Consider the following 17349-nt stretch of genomic DNA (forward strand, 5'->3'; position numbering starts at 1 on the left):
ATGCCCTTTACCAGAGTCCTGAGCATGCCGTGGTGCAGTGGGACTGAGTTCTGAAGCAGGAGCCCTTGCATTTGGCAGCAAAGCTTTAATCTCTGTGAAGTAGCTTCCTTCACCTGCTAGAGCTCATGTGAAAATGTTCATCAGCGGAAAAGACTTGTTGCTGTTAACCTGCTATTCTTTTTTAAAACTATGTTTTTTCTTCTCTTTAACTCCAATCTCTGAAATTAGGCCCCAGTTATGTAGCTCAGGTAACTGTACTTGTCAGAGTGATGTTGGTCCCAGGAAAATGATAGGCTAATAGAAGAATTCAATTAATTTTTAAATAGTTTTAAATATTTTCTTTAATGTGACTTGTCATCAAATTATGCAGCAAAGGTCCTGTTAAGCTCCCTCAGTGTCAGTTTCTTATGAGATTAGGAGTTTGATAAAGGTGTGAGTATGGATGGTAGCATAATAAAATCACAGCACATGTGTAATGTTTTAAAAGCTGTTTAGCTGAACTAATTAAATGCAGCAATAAATTGAGAATCGTTACCAACAGGTGTGTCTGGTTCCTGCAGTGTCATGTTCTGACCCTGTGCTGTTTAAATCTTCTGTCAATCATCAGGAAGAAAACATACAAGTAGGATTGAAAGGTTTTTTGGATGACTTGGAGACCGCAGGGAGTATTGAAATATGAGGGCAGTTACTGGCAGCTGTCTGGATTGCTTGGTGGACTGGGAGCAGGCAAAACAAAATCCATTTATCGGGCCAGCATAGAGCCATGCTAGCGGTATGAGGAACCCAGTGTGGGAAGCAACAGCTTGGAAAAAAGTTTTGAGCTTTTGATGGATTAATCAGCTGAACATCCCCCTCCTGTGAAATGTGGCCAAAAGGGTAATGTATGAGCAAGGGAATTGGAAGATGGAGTATGGACTGCGTGTATCTGGCACGGCAGCAGCAGCAGCAGCAGCTTCTGGAGTATTGTATCCTGTGGTGATGCCCTCTGTTCGGGGCGGATGGTGATGAATTGATGAGTACTCAGAGGACGGCCACAAGGAAGATTAAACTGCTGGGATCATGAGTGAATGATTTGAGGAACCCTGCTTTACTTATCAAAGAGATGCTTGGGGGAAGGGAGCTTTCAGTAAATTGCCTACATGGGGAACAGATGTTCACTAATAGGCTACTCCGTTGAGTAGATTATGATATAATGCATTTGAGGCTAAACAAATCCAGGCTTGAAACACAGCACAATTTAGCAGTGAGGGTGAATGACCATTGGAACAGTTTTACCAAGGCTTGTGGTATGTGGGCTGTCACTGGCACATTTAAAAGTCCTGATAACAAATTCTGCTCCAGAAATATGCTGTAGTTCCAAAAGGAATTAATTTGGAAAAGCCCTCTGTCCTCTGCTATCCATGAGGTCAGCCAGCCCGCACACCCCAATCAGCTCTGGCCCGTTTCAGATAATCTCTGAAGTGTCTCCTTCACCGTGGGTACCCAGGTAGGTAGGACAGATGCTTTGTAGCTGGCTTCAGTGGCTAATTGCGATTCCTTTCCAGGCCATGGCTGCTGCAAGGCTTTCACCGCTGCCCCACTCTTTAGCCTCTGCTTCTGCCTCTCTTGTCCTATGTGCTGGTGTCCATCTCTTGCCCTCCCACCTCAAGCCCCCTGCTAACTAGCTCCATGAAATGCTGTGGGCTGTATGTTCCGAACTCCCTCTTGTGGGGAAATCCGAGCTATGGAGAGTTGAATCTTGGCTGGGGCAGGATGGAAAACAAAATATTGGGATCTCTTGCATAAAATAATGTCTTCTGTGACAAAAATAAAAATTTCCAGGGTGCTGAAGGAAAATGTCAACACTAGCAGCTGCAGCCCACAGATGTATGGGGCAGGTCATGCCTTGGAGAGTATTTCAGGCTCTCTACAGATAAAGCCTGCAGCGATAATGTGTGTTTGTTCAGTTTGTATGTTTTTAGGCATTTTTTCCCCCACAGTACTAAGGGTTGTGAATTATGTGCCTACTACACTGAATGGGCAGTATGGGGAACGGTTCATCAGCAAATTGTCTTATTCTGCAGCGCATGTGGTAACCTCGGGATATGTATGAATCTGAAAGCCGTTCTTCCATTTCTTCAGCTGTTAATGTCTTCTAGTACGTTAGCACCTCCCGTCAGGTATTTTGCCTTTCAAAGCCTCTTGACTTCCTCTGATCTTCGAGTGACTTGCTTCCCTCAAACTACTGAAGCCCAGGGAAATCAAAGAGAGAACTTCTGCAATATTATGCTTTTAAAGTTTTTCTTGAAGCGTTGAAGAAGCATTTTCACAGTGTAGTTGCTGGATAAAACAACGAGCAAAAGGTATTGTGAAATATGGTTTGGGAGGATGGAAGGACGAGGGGGCAGTGGAAGCAGCCCTGACCCACATCCCAAGGCAGGAGTGGAAGCCTGGAGGAGTGCAGTCATCAGGCGGAGTAGGTAGTTAGGAGGTCACGAGCAGGGTGGAGCAGGTTCACAGAGAGTCCTGAAAACCAGAAGAGCTGTATCCCCTCCCTGACAACGCTGCTGTGCTGCTGCACGCAGCTGGAGCACAGTAACTATTTTGATAAACTTTTAGTCTATTGCTACTAAATGAGTTTCGTCACCATCCCTTAGTTCAGACCATGGAATGGTATCTTTGGCTCTTGTACTCATGTAGTATTCCTACAACACAAACCCTGCTGAGGAATTGAATAAAACTGCAATTACTGTCTGAGTTACTGAAGTCAAAATCCTGCAAGCATCAGGATGCTTGGAAGTGTTTTGGAAGAGGAATTCATGGTGTTGTGGGCACATGATCTTGGCTGTTGGGAGCAGTTTCCACAGCATTGTTTTCTGCAGCAGAAAGAATCCATTGTGCGTTTTTCTTCATTTCAGTTTTTCAAAGCATAGGCCCTTTCAGAAAGCCAAAGTTAGCAAGAACATTTTCATTTTCCCTAGTTCCATATTGAAATCTAGGGGCATGCAGCATGAGTTTTAAATAAGTATGTGCAGCTTAAAGCAAAAGAACGGTGGCAACATGTGCTTCCCACCATGTACATGCTTCCCACCCTATTTCCATGGGTCTGGAAATGAGCATCTGTCTCTGCTCCTGGCTTTCCTGGGTATCCATGGACATTCCACTTCATTTTTTTTTGCTACCCCCATCTCTAAGTGGGGATGTTTCTTCCTCAGTGGCATGTTGTAAGAACGCTGAATGTCTGAATCTATTACAACCAGCTATAGTGGCACAGTCGCCTCCCAAAGCAGCTCATGGCCCTATGAACTCACTCACAAACCATGACAGCCTGTGTTTCCCCATCCAGCAGTCACCGGCTGGGGGCCAGGCTGCCTTTCTGCAGCCAGCTTGTCCCTCACGTGGCAAGGATTCCCTTTGTGCTTTTTTTCTTGGACTTTCAACTCTTCTGTGCAAATTTTGGCAGACTTTCTGCCAAAAATGTTTAGAGAATCACCTTCTCCAAAGAGGCAGGGCGAGAGAGAGCAATGAATTTGTTCCTGGATGCACAGATGGCTCACAGCCGGACCGTGTCCTGGTGCATGAACACAGTCGCGCTGGTAGACAAGCTGCTGGCTGGTGCAGGCAGAGGAGCTGTGTTATGTTGTGCAGGGTTGCTCATAACCAGTTGGGCTGCTGCGAGAGGAACCGGTTGCTTTGAATCACTATTGAAATCACATTTAAGAGCTGTGCAGACAGGCCGTCACTTCAAGCATTGTCTTATTTGTCTAGACGGCGGAAAGTTCCAGCTCAGGTTTACGCTGTGGCTGGGCCCTGGTGGCCCGTCATAATTGGTCGATTAGTGGAGACTGGTGGGCATGGGAGGTAGTTCTGGCAGCTGGATTTCAATACATCATCCACTCGGTTCAGGACATTTGCATAGAATTTACATTTTGGCTGAGCCCATGCATGTAAATGTTGGTCTGCATTGTTTCTCTTCTTTGAATGACTGTTTAATTAACTTTAAACTTAATCATGCAATCTGCCACCTGCCTAAATCCCTACAGTGCTGTCATATCACTGTCCTTTTCTACTTCCACCAAGATACTCCCTTTCCCAGAAGTTTGCCCTACTTTTCAATCATTAAGATAATTTCAAATCATTCCCATCCTTAGTTATTTTTGAGGAGGACTCACAGCAGCGTTGGAGGATCTCCCTTTAGCTCTGTGGCCAGGCTTGGACTGAGGACTGTGCTGCAGAACCTCCAGTTTAGGATTCTTTGAGTTTACATTTCATCAGAGAAGAAGGATCTCTTTTTTATTTGCTCGTGATAAGGAGAATGTGCTCTCAGGCTTTCTCTTATACCCCAGACTGAGCATCTGAAATACTGCCTACCAGGTTTATCTCCTAAAAGTCTCTTTGCTGCAATGAAACCTCACTGAACTGATAATGTATCTCAAAGTCTTGCCTTTCCACTCCTACATCTCTAATGAATTCTTTCCCATGACATCCTCATTTCTCTCTATTGCTTTGTCTTTAATCTTGAGCCATCTACTTTATTTAACTGGTTTGCTTCAAGATACTGTAGAATGCATGGAGGTGGTTCTGTCCCAAGGCTATCGGAAAACTCTGAACTCATTTAATTCATGTTGAGAGCAGTGCTGAAGCACGGCTGTTCCTAGCACAGGCTGGAGCAGAGCTGAGCTCATGGGGAGCATAGCAGATGGGTTTTGGTCCTGTTTGTGTTATTGGGGCTCTAGCACAAAGTTTTGCTTGAGATATCTTCCAAGGAGTGTCTTTTTTCTTCCTGGTACAGAACTCTTTCCCTGAGCAGCTATACCAACAGCTGTCTTTGTGTATTTCCTTTTAAAAGAAAATAAAACAAAAAAGTACTTGGCTGTGACCATTAGTGGGACATTTAATCTCTTAAATCTGCAAAATATTTTGCAAAACATAAATAGCTAGTTACTTCTGGCCTGTCTATGACCAGTGTTTCTTGTTGACATAACTTGCATTTGAGATCACTTCAGTGGTGTTTGTTGGTCTTGCCTGTTGTTTTTGCCCGTGTGTGGTAATTTGATCCTGGATATTGTAGTAGTCTTCTAAGTGCTTGGAGTTTTTGAGTCAGTCACTTATATCATATGGCATATACTGGATGTTACTGGTGCATTAGAAATTAAAACCAAATCTAACAAACTTATTTTGGCTTTTAAAATTTGACAGCAAATTATTTTAGGGGCTTCTTTGAGCAGCAGAAAATATCAAATAGCTTTTAAATTGCCTGTTTAAGCAAGGGAAAGACATGGGGATCCTAGCAAAACCACCCTGATGTTAACGCAGTTTGTGCTGGCAAAGCATGCTTTTGCTTGTAGGGTTTATTTGACTTTGGAGAATGAAACAAATAGTTGCCTGGTACAACAGTGTCAACACTAGGCCTGTGCCTATCTGGAGTTACCAGCCAGAAACTGTGTCCCCCCCAGCTCATCAGAGGTGGCAGAGTTAGATACACAGAAGTACCTGGGATGGGTTGTTCAGGGGCTATGTAGGATTTGGGATTTTTTGGATCCTAGTCATCTTTGCAAAACAAGGCAGAGTTTTTATTGGCTAAACTCTTGTATTGGGACTATTAATATGCCCTGTTACACATCAGCATCCGTAGTGGCTCATAAGGTTGCAGGTAGGACTTCTTGGCAGGTCATGGAGAGTATTTGTTTGCTGAAAGACCAAATCTGATGATTTCTAAAACTTGCTTTGCCAACTCTGCCAGGAACCAAGGGCCAACTTGAACTTGCAGATCTGTGATGTGATGCCTTGGGCTGCCACATGGTTGGACTCTAATTCCTTGAGTCTCTAGTAAGGATGAGCAGGAACATGATTTATTTAGCTTTCTTGCCATGCTTAACCTAGCCTGACTTAAATGGGAGTGTAGGACTAAGCAGGGGTTGGCATCAGAGTAGTTTTTGTTGTCTTTAGTTGGTTAATTCCTGCTTTTGGAGGTAGGGCAATGTTGGGTAACCCTTCATTTGGTAGCTGCTGTGCCTTCTAGCTCATGAGGGTATCCTTACAGTGTTTTTCTAAGTGCATAGCTGGGTTGCCTTGAAGAATGAAATGTCAGGGAACCTCTTGGAAGGTTTGAAGGAAATTGGTTTAAGTCATTGAAATGTGTCAGCAATGAAATTAAACACTGTAGAAATACGGACAAATATTTAGTAACCATGTGTTGAGAGTGTCTTATTAACTGATAACAAATTGTTCTATTGCATGTTATCAGTTCTGGAGATGTGCTTCTGTTTCTCCTCATGCTTATGCTAACTGTAAAGCGGGGGTATTTGAAAGATTCCTTTGCATATCTAGATCATGATCTAAGGCTGGGAAGCAATGGAAAATCCTCTTAGCAATAGCAGAGTTAGTGGAGGTGTTGATGCCCAGTCATGGACTGATAAAGGTAAGTAGTAGATGGAAGTATTTTGTGTTGGAAAAGTTTGTAACAATATTGTTCCATCCGATGCTTTCAACAAAATTCCTTTTTCTTAAACGTAAAAGGAACCATTCTGTGTCGAGATAGCTGTCAGTGGGGGGAGAGTCCTAAAGCTGTAGAGGTGTTACCAGCACAATTGTTGTGATGCTCTCACAGTCCTGCCCACCCCAGGGAGCTGGGTTGAATATAAATAATGTAGATGGCAACAAAACTGGAGGTTTAGTTAGAGGTGAAAGTGCCTAGTGACAAGGTAGATGCCCTTTGACAGGAAAGGGGAAAGCGATACCAAGATGTCCATATCTTGGAATTCACTTAGATCTCTCAAGTAAAACTAGTTCTTGCTGGATCCTGGATGGGAGGAATCCAAGGAGTCATGGATGTGCTGATGAAAATTCAGTGAGGAATACTTTCTTTCTGTGCTGATAGAAATCAAATAGCTTGTCAGATGTTAGAGGGCCGTTGGAAATGTTTTATTTTTGGTAAATAAAATTGAGGTTCTTGGTTCTTTCTTGTGTAAAGCAATATGCAAATTTTAATATAAAATTAAAAACTTTCTGGCCTTGCTAACTTCATGTTTAGTTGAACATTTTAGTTGATTTAGTTGACCATCTAGTTGATCAACTGACTAATAGATGTAAATTTAATTAAATGCAGTACTTTTCATAACCTAAACTATAGAGTGATTTTGCATAAATTATGTCAAAATAAGCTGATTTAAAACATCTAGCCTCCTCTCTTACTGTAAGCCAGATCAATTACTCTGGGAAGCTGCCTGCATGCATTTTTTTCCAAAATAAGAAAAGATTAATAGGTACTTAGGTTTAAAGACCAAAATGTGCCATTGCGTGGTGTCATTGTTGTTGTGACAGAGATGAAGTGTGATGGTTTGGATTGTAGATTGAGCTCCAGAGCCCAGCTCCATCCTTTCCGCTCCTTTTCCTGGTTGTGTGTTTCTGCTTCCCACAGGTGCTCCTCCTTGGCTAGTTTGAGGCGGTTCACTGCTGCGTGTGTAAAATACCTGGTCCTATTTAGATGTCCCTCTGTCACCTTTCTAGGCAGCCTCCTTGCCTGATGCAGGTGTTGGGGTTATTTCAACCTATCTCCTTCCAGAGGACTTCAGGTAATGAACAGTCAACCACCTTTCCTCAGATTGTTACTCCTGTATTATTTCCCACTGGAAATGGCAGAACGTCTAGAAATCCCAGGCAAGTGGTGGCTGCATCCACGGAGAGCAGCTCTACAACATCTGTGCAGTCAGATAAACATACCTGAACATGTTGCATTTGCTGTGTGTTGTGAATACATCTGTCTTGCATTAGAATTGCTCTGCGTTCAAGCTTGAGTGGTTCTGCACATGCAGACATGTTTGGTGCATTGTGGTTGCTTCAATCCTCCTGTTAGGATGTATCAACCAACCTCAGCTCTCAATCACTGCACTTTAGTCTCCCTTCTACTGAAGTTATTTTTAATTTTTTATTGTATTTATTTACTTATTAATTTATTTAGTCATTGATTATTTTAATGCCTAGAATGTGTTATTACTTTGTGTGACATCTTACCTTAAAAGATTCTGTTATATCTTCCAAATCACACACTGTAACACCACAGAAGAAGTCAGACTGCTGACACACCTGGTGCTGGAATAGAGTTTAACTAAGTTAGTTATTTCAGAAAGAATAATCTCAATATATCCCCTGCTATCTATAGAGTTGTCAAGTTACAATTTGCTTTGTGGAATGGTGTCTGTTTATCCATCAGAATATTAATGCTGGGCAGCAGGGACAGCAGGAAAGCCCATCATGAGAAGTATTTCTAACTTCCAGTTTTAGGGGACAGGTGCATTGTAGAAGCAAATATTGAATCTAGATGAAACAGATGGCAACCTGTAGTTAGTTCTCTTTCTTTTAAAAGGAGAAGTACAAGAAATCAGAGTCAGGCAGAAATCAATGTGTTCCAGTTGAATGCTAATTGTGACAGTTGTCTGTGGCTTTGTAACAGGGGTGGTTTTGTTTAGCCATAAACATCACGGCCAACAGGGTCAAATACTTACTCAAAGTGGCTGTGTGTAAACTGGCTTGCAAGCCAGCTGTGTCGAAGCAGAGTTTGTTCATTTGAGTAGATTTGTTTCTTTGACTTTGTGTCTGAGTCCGAGTGGACCAAAAATCCCACTGGAAAGCAAGCCAAAGGCTTAAGTGTTGAAAAGCTGCAAGTGCCTCTCTGTATGTTTACCTTTCGGCACGGAAAGGTGCTTCTCCACCCTTTGCTGTGCATTATTTTTGGCAGTAGTGGCCCCAGACTTTCTGAACCTATGGCCATGGTAAGTCCTGGGGCAGCTCTGCTCTGCAGTGGCTAATTCTGGCTCTCAGCTCACTTCCCAACTCGTGAGATTTTTTTTTCTCTTTTTCCCCTTGCATTTTAATTTTCTGTTCTCTTTTTTTCAGCTCCTTCTTAATTACATGCTAAGATTTAGCCTCCTTTTTATCCAAAGTTCTTTAATTCATAGTAGTATTTTCTGTGACTTGCTGTCATAGAAACGAGGGCTTGTGTAATCCATTTCACTACCTCAAGGAAAAAACTACTCTTTTTAGACCAACTCTGGCAGATGTCTGTCTCACCTATTTTTAAGAACCTCCAACGAATCAGATTGCATGTCCTCTCTGGGTGATCAGCCTAGTGCCTTGCTTTTTTAATAGTGTTCCTAAGATCCCTCTTCTTGCAGTTTAAGTCAGATTCCTTCACCAAAATGTCTCTGAAAACCCTATCCAGAGCAAACTGTGTTGCCAATTCAAAAGCTATTCTGCTCGGTTCTCTCTACTCCATACTTTTACTTTCAGTGTCTGTTTTGAAACTTAATTTTTTGACCCTTAGGGCATTTGCAAATCAGTTCATTAGGCATTTGTAAATCAGTTAATTTTAGTTCCGTCTCGTCATGTGGTCCATACAGGTAGTATTGCCTCATTTGCATCAGTTGAAACCTAAATTTTTGTCTGTTCTTGCCGTGTTACTGCTGCCATCTCCCTCGGACAGTCTCCTTCCTGAAAGCACGTGCCGAATATGAAAAGCTTGATCGTGTAGAAAGAGGGCAAACCACGTTGCCCTTATCCTTACCATCACTGAACACAAAGGCCCCCTCTTCATTTCAGCATCCCGTTTGGAGACACCGCTGTGGCATTTAATTTCTTCCTAGGCTGGTCTGAACTGGCACCTTGAGCTGTCCCTCTGCTTCTTTTGGTGTCTCCTCTGCTGAATTAGGAGGATCCCTCCCTCCTCCTGCTGATTTGCCTGTTATTATATATGGAAGTTGCTTTTTGTCTGTGACTGGGTAAAGTAGCAGTTTTCTCTTATTGTACCATATTTTTAAGGATCTTTGCTTAAGTACAGCTTTTTAAACATTTTTTTTCTTGCTGCTTCAGTTTAATTCTATGAAGCAATCTGCGATTTTGTTTGTGAAGGATACCACATGTAAAAAATTTGCCTTGTAACTTGGATAGCCCCATAGCAAATAAGTTGGCATTACACATTTTCTGACTTGCAGGTACAAGCTTGGACCCAGGGAGCGTAGCCAGGAGGGGCTGGAAGGCAAAGCTGTGATGACATGTTCAGTATCCAGGTGGAGGGCCAAGAGGGCAGCTGCGCGGCGCTGGGTTGCATTCCAATGTGCTGATCCGTGGAACAGCGTTGGCATACACTTTGGAAGCTGCTGCTTGCTCTCCTGGCTGTAGGGAAGGGGCTGAGGTGATGGCAGGGAAGGAAGGGGTGAGTCTTTGCAGAGTATTTCTGTATGATCGTGGCCTATTCTGAGCAGGCTGGACATTTGGAACCTTGGCATTTCTTTGGGGTGTCGTTGTGTACCGTGCTGCCTCTGGTAGCTCAAAAGTTAATTACTTCAGAGTGGGTTGTTGAGAAGCTTTTTTTTTTCTCCTTGATTCCTGAACTACTTAATTAAGTTGTAGGGAAATTATATTTTCTCTCTACTTGGGGGCTTAATGGGGTGGAGGCTTAGGAAACAGTTTAACAATTTCACATTTTATATGCTCTAATGAATTTCCCAGGATTTTGGAAGGGTTGTATCCAACTTTAGTATCGTAATTTCCAGAGTTTTATTTATGCTAAAATAAATTAGTGGTGGATTAAGAGGCACAAAGAGCCAACAGATTACAAATAAACTAATGAAGACATCATTTCTTTTGGATAAAGAGCATGACTCACAGTTGTGACTTGTACTGAAGTACTGCAGACCACGAGTTTCACCAGGACCACAAGCTGGCAATGGGGTTCCTCTTCCCTCCCCTGTTATTTCAAACCTGTGTTTGATTTCAGGTGCGGAAAAGAGAGGGTTTGCAAGGACCAGAAACAACTCTGAATCTGCAAGAACTCCCCAGAACTTCGATAGGAAGAGGCAACTCTCTGAATCGCAGACAGAAACAATGAACAATTCAGACAGCAGAATAAATCCTAGACAACTGGGAACTCCCAGAGGTATTAAAGCAGAGTGCGTACACGCTTCAGGAATAAGCTGCCATGAAGCATGTGCTCAGCACTATTAAAAGATGGGCTGGGGTGAATGCTCTTAACTCTAAAATGAGCAGTGAAAGACTGTTGATTATTTGTAAAATATGATTATTCCAGGCTTTTCGGTGCTCTGAAGTCCGGTGCCAGTATTTCTAAGCATGTTCTCAGAAGTTCAACTTTGAATACAAAGCCTCTGTACAGCTGCTGTTAAGATACATAGACAAGTTTGGTGGGCAAGATAAAACTTACAAATTTTTGTTTGCAGGAGGATCCTATGCTGCTGTCCCAACATCAGGTGATAGAAAGAATCGAAATAAACCCGCTCGAGGGAGGAAGAAGAGTATATTTGAAGCCTACATGTCAAAAGAAGATGTTTCAGCAGGACTGAAAAGGGGAGAGCTAATTCAGGTGCCTGGAACATACAATATCCATGCTCTTGTGTTAAGTCTGTGGAAATCACAGGCAGTTGTTGGAAATCACTGTCAGTTAGTCGCATGGCAGGGAATTGATGTACCACTTGTAGATGCTAGAGGAAGATTTTTCTTCCTTTCTCAGAAGGTTCTAGAAGTTGAATGAAATCTTTTATGTTCAGTGGAAGTATAGTTTTTGGTTTGATTGCATGTTCTGTAAAATTCCTGATCCACACTCGTGATGAATTGCAGAGTTCTAGTTGGATGGTCTGCTAGCCATGATAGTCATTATTGCAGAGACAGTTGCTTTTACAAATGGTGCTCAAAAACACAGCAGGTGCTGGCAGCCTCTGTCTTTGTCAGTGTAAGTGAAAATTAATGCCCTTAGCAAGATAATTCTTGTTGAAATTCCTCACAAAGGTGTTCATTAGTCCTCAGTAACGAGGTGCAGACGTGTCCACTTCCAGATGTTCTCTTCTTTTTTCAATCTATCAACTCTTCCCAGAAGTCTCCCTCCCACAAAAACAAAGGGACAGTGATGGTGCAGGTAATGCCGTGGTCCCTGGGTCTCATAGGGCTGTGCCTACCGGGGCATTGCAATAACTTGTTATAAACTATGGTGCAACTGGTTAAATTGATATCAAATGGCCAGGCAGTGGTACTGGACCCTTGGTTTGCTTGCATAAATTTCTTTGCACTCCCCTAAGGTCATAGGGCTGACCCAGCCACTGATGACAGTGTATGGCTTACTGAAGTAAGGCAGAGATAGTAGATGGAGCTGAAGAGCCCATCAAGATACAGAGAATCGTTTGCATATGTGTATGGTTATTTGCCTTGAACAGCTAGGAATAAGCATGTCTCGTTTTACAGATTCTAAAGATCAAAGATTGGACTTTGTGCTTCCATTTGGAGCAGCAAAACTGCAGCCATAATTAGGCAGCAATTCTTCTCTGAATATCTAGCAAAATATGGGGGTGGACCTGCCGTTTGTGTGGGTAGCTGGATCTCAGAAGGAATTTTGTATAAAGGCAGGCAGGGCTGAGGTTCACTGAGGAGTAGAGAATAGCATCCTAGAACCACTTGTTGTAGTACAGTCCTCAACATGGTATAATGTTCTTCAGGACACGCGGGGTGTCCCAGTGAGATCAGACTGGCTGGGGAAAAAAGGCAGGTGGAAGTCAGTGAGGGCATGACAGACACTCAAGCTGAGGCATCATTTACCCAAACACATGGTGGTGCATTGCCATTTAATTAATTTTGTCATGCTGGTGAGGTTGTGCTACTTTCATCAATACATCAAAGTTGCAAATGGGATCACCTCACTTTTTGTGTGATTTCTTGTTGTAATAGTATAGTAATTCTTGTATAATAATATAATGACATAAATTCTGGAGGTGTGGTGAGGATTCCACATACAGGATTGCGTGATTCTGTTCTGAAGACCAGTCTGATGAGCTTTCAGAAAAATGGCTATGCGGCATATCCCTGCTGATGATCAGAGTGGTCCACTGGGCTACCCAGACGTTAGGCCAGTGCCTTTTTAAAGACCGTCATAGACATCCACAGTGGGAAGCAAATGGTGAGGGAAGAAATGGGAGCGTCAAGCTGTGACTTCCCCTCATGGCAGCAGTGGCATATGACAGCAGCTAAAGCTTCTGCCTTACCTTCAGGAGTGTTTTTGGCACCCATTTTTGGTAACGCAGCCTGATAGCATTAAGTGCAGCGTGTGTAGACTGCCTGTGAGGTCGAGCGCAGCTGTAGATGAGGCATATCAGACTATGACTACTACCTGAGAATCCCATTGAAATGCAGCGTCCCGGAGGACCTGTGATTGCATGCTCTCTGGCAAAAGAATCCCTAATTCTTGTAAATGCGTAGTGTCTACTCCAGGTCATGTGCTGCGTAACTGGAAGAGTCATACGTGCTTTCTTAGGCTGTATCTGTTTTCCTTTCATCCAGTTCCACATCTCAGGGAAACAGTTGAGGCTGTAGAAGCTGGATTTAATCATTTAGGGCTGAGTGTCAGATCATGGGCATCCCAGCTCAGTATCTCATCTTCAGCTCATTCATCCTTATGATCTCATCAAGACCATTCATCATTGCAGTCTCAACCAGGATAGGTGAGATCCTGAAAGCAACTTTAGTGAATGGACAAATATTCAGCACTGTTCTGTACAATTGCAAAAGACATAGTGAACAAATACCTGTTGCCTTAATCCCCAAAAGCAGGGCATTGGTCTGGCGTGGTAACCTGCCAAAATGCTCCACAAGAGCCTGTGGAAGAGGAGAACAAACCTATTGGTCTGAATCTGATGGTCCTGAGCAAACTTGAGTGTTAGCCAGACAGAAGTATGACTCTGAGCAGGGGCCGTCCCCTGGAGCATCCAGAAAACGTTGGATCTGCATGTATTTGTGTGAGAACTTGATCTGTTAGAGAGAAAAGACCCTACCATGAGCTCTGAGGATGTGGCTGGACCCTGGCAATGCAGCTACGCAACTAAATGCTCCTGGAAGCCCAACCCAGGGAAATTACTGGCAGACGTGGAGATCACTCAGATAATACATGAATGCCGTGAAGATTAAGCAGTCCTAGATCAGGAAGAACAAAAGTGTTATCCTTATGGGTGCTGACGTCTGTCAATAATATTAGTCTTAATGGCTTCTGGTACTGTATCTGACATAACTCAGTTTTTGATAAGTAGCATGGAGAAGCGTGCCCTGCAGGATTCCTGGATTCATTTAATCATGCGACGTGTGTGAAAGTGTCCTTCCACAAGAAAGGGGATCTGAGCTCAGGCGCTTAAAAGTGCGTAGACTTCCCACTTCCTCGCCTGTAAAACTGTCTGCCATGAGCAAACACCAAGCGTATCAGGTTGGTTGGAATCACATCAGCTGGTCTGAAGGCAAACAAGATTGAGTAACTTCTGCGTAGTTACGTAAGCGGATGGTGTTGGCTATACACAACAGATGAAGTCAGGTTATGTATTAAGGAACATTGACCCAAAGGACCATGATCATCCTGTGAAGCACCAGCCAGAAACTCATGTCTGCTCCACGCCTCCAGCGTCTCCCAGACCCTCCCTTCAGGGCTGCTGGGGCCAGGCAGAGCAAAAGTGCGCAGCACACAGAGGTGCAGAGCCTACTTTGCCATCAAGAGGGTGGTTTTCCTTGGAAAGCTGTTCTTTTGTGGGTATGAAGGCTGGGGTTTCCCTGATTTCCATGGATTGTTTTTTCAAAGGTGGCCTTGGTAGCAAGCAGATACTTGAACCCAGACCTTTTTTGGTGTTCCGTATGCACAAACAAATCTAGGCATATGTGTTATGATAGCTGTTATAAACTGCTTGATTTGAGATGCTTGAAGTTTAGTCTGAGTATTGCCTGCCCTGGTTCTAGTAGAGCGACTTGAGAAGTCATGACCCTTCTGTATCTTGCTGGGGAAGCTCAATAAGGTTTTGGCAAGTATGTGTGAAGCTGACTTGAATCATCAGAAAGTGTTTTAGAAACCTTCCTGCAAACTTTACTCTTCCCTTTCAAAACAAAGGCCCTACTGACATAAAAACACTGATAAATATAGCAGCTATTATTTGCAAGCTATTGTAAAATAATACAACATTAGTGTGACATCATGAGGCTCCGCAGCCAGATCCTCACCCCCTAATACACATATGAGAACAGTTGTTCATTGCAGATGGGGAGAGTGACTGGTGCCAGATATGATATCACAGCGTGAAATGTACAACATTGTAAATAGGATTTTCGTAGGCACAGATAATAGGGCCCATCTGCTTTCTAAGATAAATTTTGGGAGTTCCTTGCTTAAAGAAAAGAGCTGAAGTATTTTAATGCTACTTGACGTAAGAATTGTAATGCTAATCACAGTTAGGTAGTGCATATAAAATGTAGAGAAACCCGCTGCACGGTCAACATGGTAATGCTTTGCTCCTCTGTGTGTTTGCTGGAGCTGGGCATCCATGTGCACATAGCCGCTCTGGCGCCTTCTGGGCCATGGACACAAAACCTGATTTTTCACGCACATAATGGGCATTTGCACCTGGCTGATTGACAGCTGTCCCAAACTATTCAAGGGGATTCTGGAGAGTAACACGGGATATCCCCTGATCTGCCTTGTGCTGGTGGGTAGGTGCTGGTATGGGAATTGTTTGACTTGTCGTCAGGCAGAGCAACCATCCCTTTTCATTTTTTCCTTTCTCTCCATAGCAGGTTCCTTTACTAACAGCATATTGTTTTTGATGGCTGATTCTGGGAAATAAGGGGAGAAAAAAGACCATTGAGAGTTTTCCGTCAGTGGGTACCAGTGCTAACAGAGGCTGATGACAGCGAGTTAGCGCTTACTTTGCCTAAGCATCAAGTATCCCCAGGGTTGCTCCCAGTGGGTTGTCTTTGTTTTTGTGCCGTTGTCCTGGGTTGTGCCTGCCATGTGGCTAGTGTGTTTGTTAATACTAGTTACATAAGGCACAAAATAAGACATTGCAGAAAAGTATTCAAATAATGCCTAAAGAATATAGACTATATGGTGCTGGTACTTCCAAACTTAAGCAAATAAAAACAATGTAAAACCTTCATAAATCTGCAAATTCTTCTTCAAGGCAGCAAAACTTTCACATGTAATCAGCTTTACTTTCCTGTCATCTGAGTGTTTCCCAGAATACATAAAAAAATTATATGCTGCAGTAAATTTTTAAGGAAGCAATTCCTGTGAGAGGTTCCTATGATTGCTTAACACAGAAGTGCAAACAGATGGAATCTGTTCATATAACAAATTGGCCAACGTTGTTTCAAATACACAAGTGGAGAAAGTTTTAAAGTTTTAGCCCAAAGCAGAAGCCTGTCTGAAGGCAGATCCCTAGCTGTATTTCCATAAGAATCAAATGCTGTCAGTTTTAACTGCAGTCACCTGAATCACAATTTCCAGGACCCTCTTGGGATGGGAACGGCACTGCTGTGTAGCATGTCAGTCCTTGGTTGGCTCTTCCTTTCTCTTAGATGGACCTTTCCTTTCTCTTAGATGGACCTGAGTGCAAGCAGCAAAGCTGGTTGGTTTACTTTGGAGGGGTGATATCAATTTGTTGCAGGTGACTTGAGCTTTGAGTTGGCAGATAACAAAGCAGAAATAGATAGACCATGGAGTTTCAAATGTATTTAAGATAGTTTGACTTTAAACATGTTTAAACAGAATTTAATCCTGTAGACTTTCAATGTTTGTTTTTGGAAAATCCTTTTGATTCTTCTTTGGAAATGTTCTTTATCACACAGTTACTGCTACTGTCTGTTTGCAGGAACAGCCTAAGCAGCCAGAGCCACATAAGGCTGATACCTGCTGCCATGCAAGCTCAGCAGGTCAGCTTTTTCTCTTTCCTTCCGTCCTCCAAAATAAGCAGAACCAACATTCTGCGTTTCCAAAACAAAGCAAAACAAAATGTTTCTATTTTCTGTTTGTTAACGAAGTTGGTGGATGCTCAGTAGGAAATGTGTGAAGGGAACAGGAGGGCTTGGATCCTCAGTTCACCCAGTAGCAGCAACAACTAATGATTCAACATCTCTTCAACAACAGACTGCAGTAGATCAGCTTAAGCCTATCATGAAACTGCCTTTTGGCTTGAAATTGCTCAGATGCTAAGTTGTCAAGACTTGAAATGTATAATCGAAATTTAGATGTATCTCTCATGTTTCACAGTATATATATTACCCACAGCTCTCTAACTTAACTGATGTTATATAAAATTAATAAGATTCCGGCATAATCTTTCTTCTTCTTCTTCTCTTTTTTTTAAGGGACCCTTGAGAATAAATCCTAAGAAGTACCATGAAGCCTTCATTCCATCTCCAGTAAGTGTAATTTTATAATGCTTTAAAGTTCACAAGTAAAGGTGCATTAAGATAGGAGTTACGCTGTGCATGGAAGGTCACTCAGAGGTGAATGAGTTGGAATAAATGAACATGATCTGGATTTTCTTTTAAATCAAATATTTCCAA

The 17349-nt window shown here is 42.7% G+C and overlaps 1 protein-coding gene across 1 annotated transcript in view; it reads left to right on the forward strand.

Annotated features, from left to right (window-relative positions):
• Positions 1-10815: 10815 nt before the first annotated feature.
• DIS3L2 (DIS3 like 3'-5' exoribonuclease 2) overlaps positions 10816-17349 on the forward strand; it is a 176822-nt gene continuing 170288 nt past the window's right edge. Inside the window, 3 exon segments of the mRNA XM_059822865.1 lie at positions 10816-10927; positions 11211-11353; positions 17149-17202. Of these exon segments, the coding sequence (XP_059678848.1) occupies positions 10861-10927; positions 11211-11353; positions 17149-17202 (264 nt within the window). The 5' untranslated portion in view covers positions 10816-10860.

Source organism: Gavia stellata, chromosome 11, assembly GCF_030936135.1.
Source record: "Gavia stellata isolate bGavSte3 chromosome 11, bGavSte3.hap2, whole genome shotgun sequence".
In the NCBI taxonomy this organism is placed as follows: domain Eukaryota; kingdom Metazoa; phylum Chordata; class Aves; order Gaviiformes; family Gaviidae; genus Gavia; species Gavia stellata.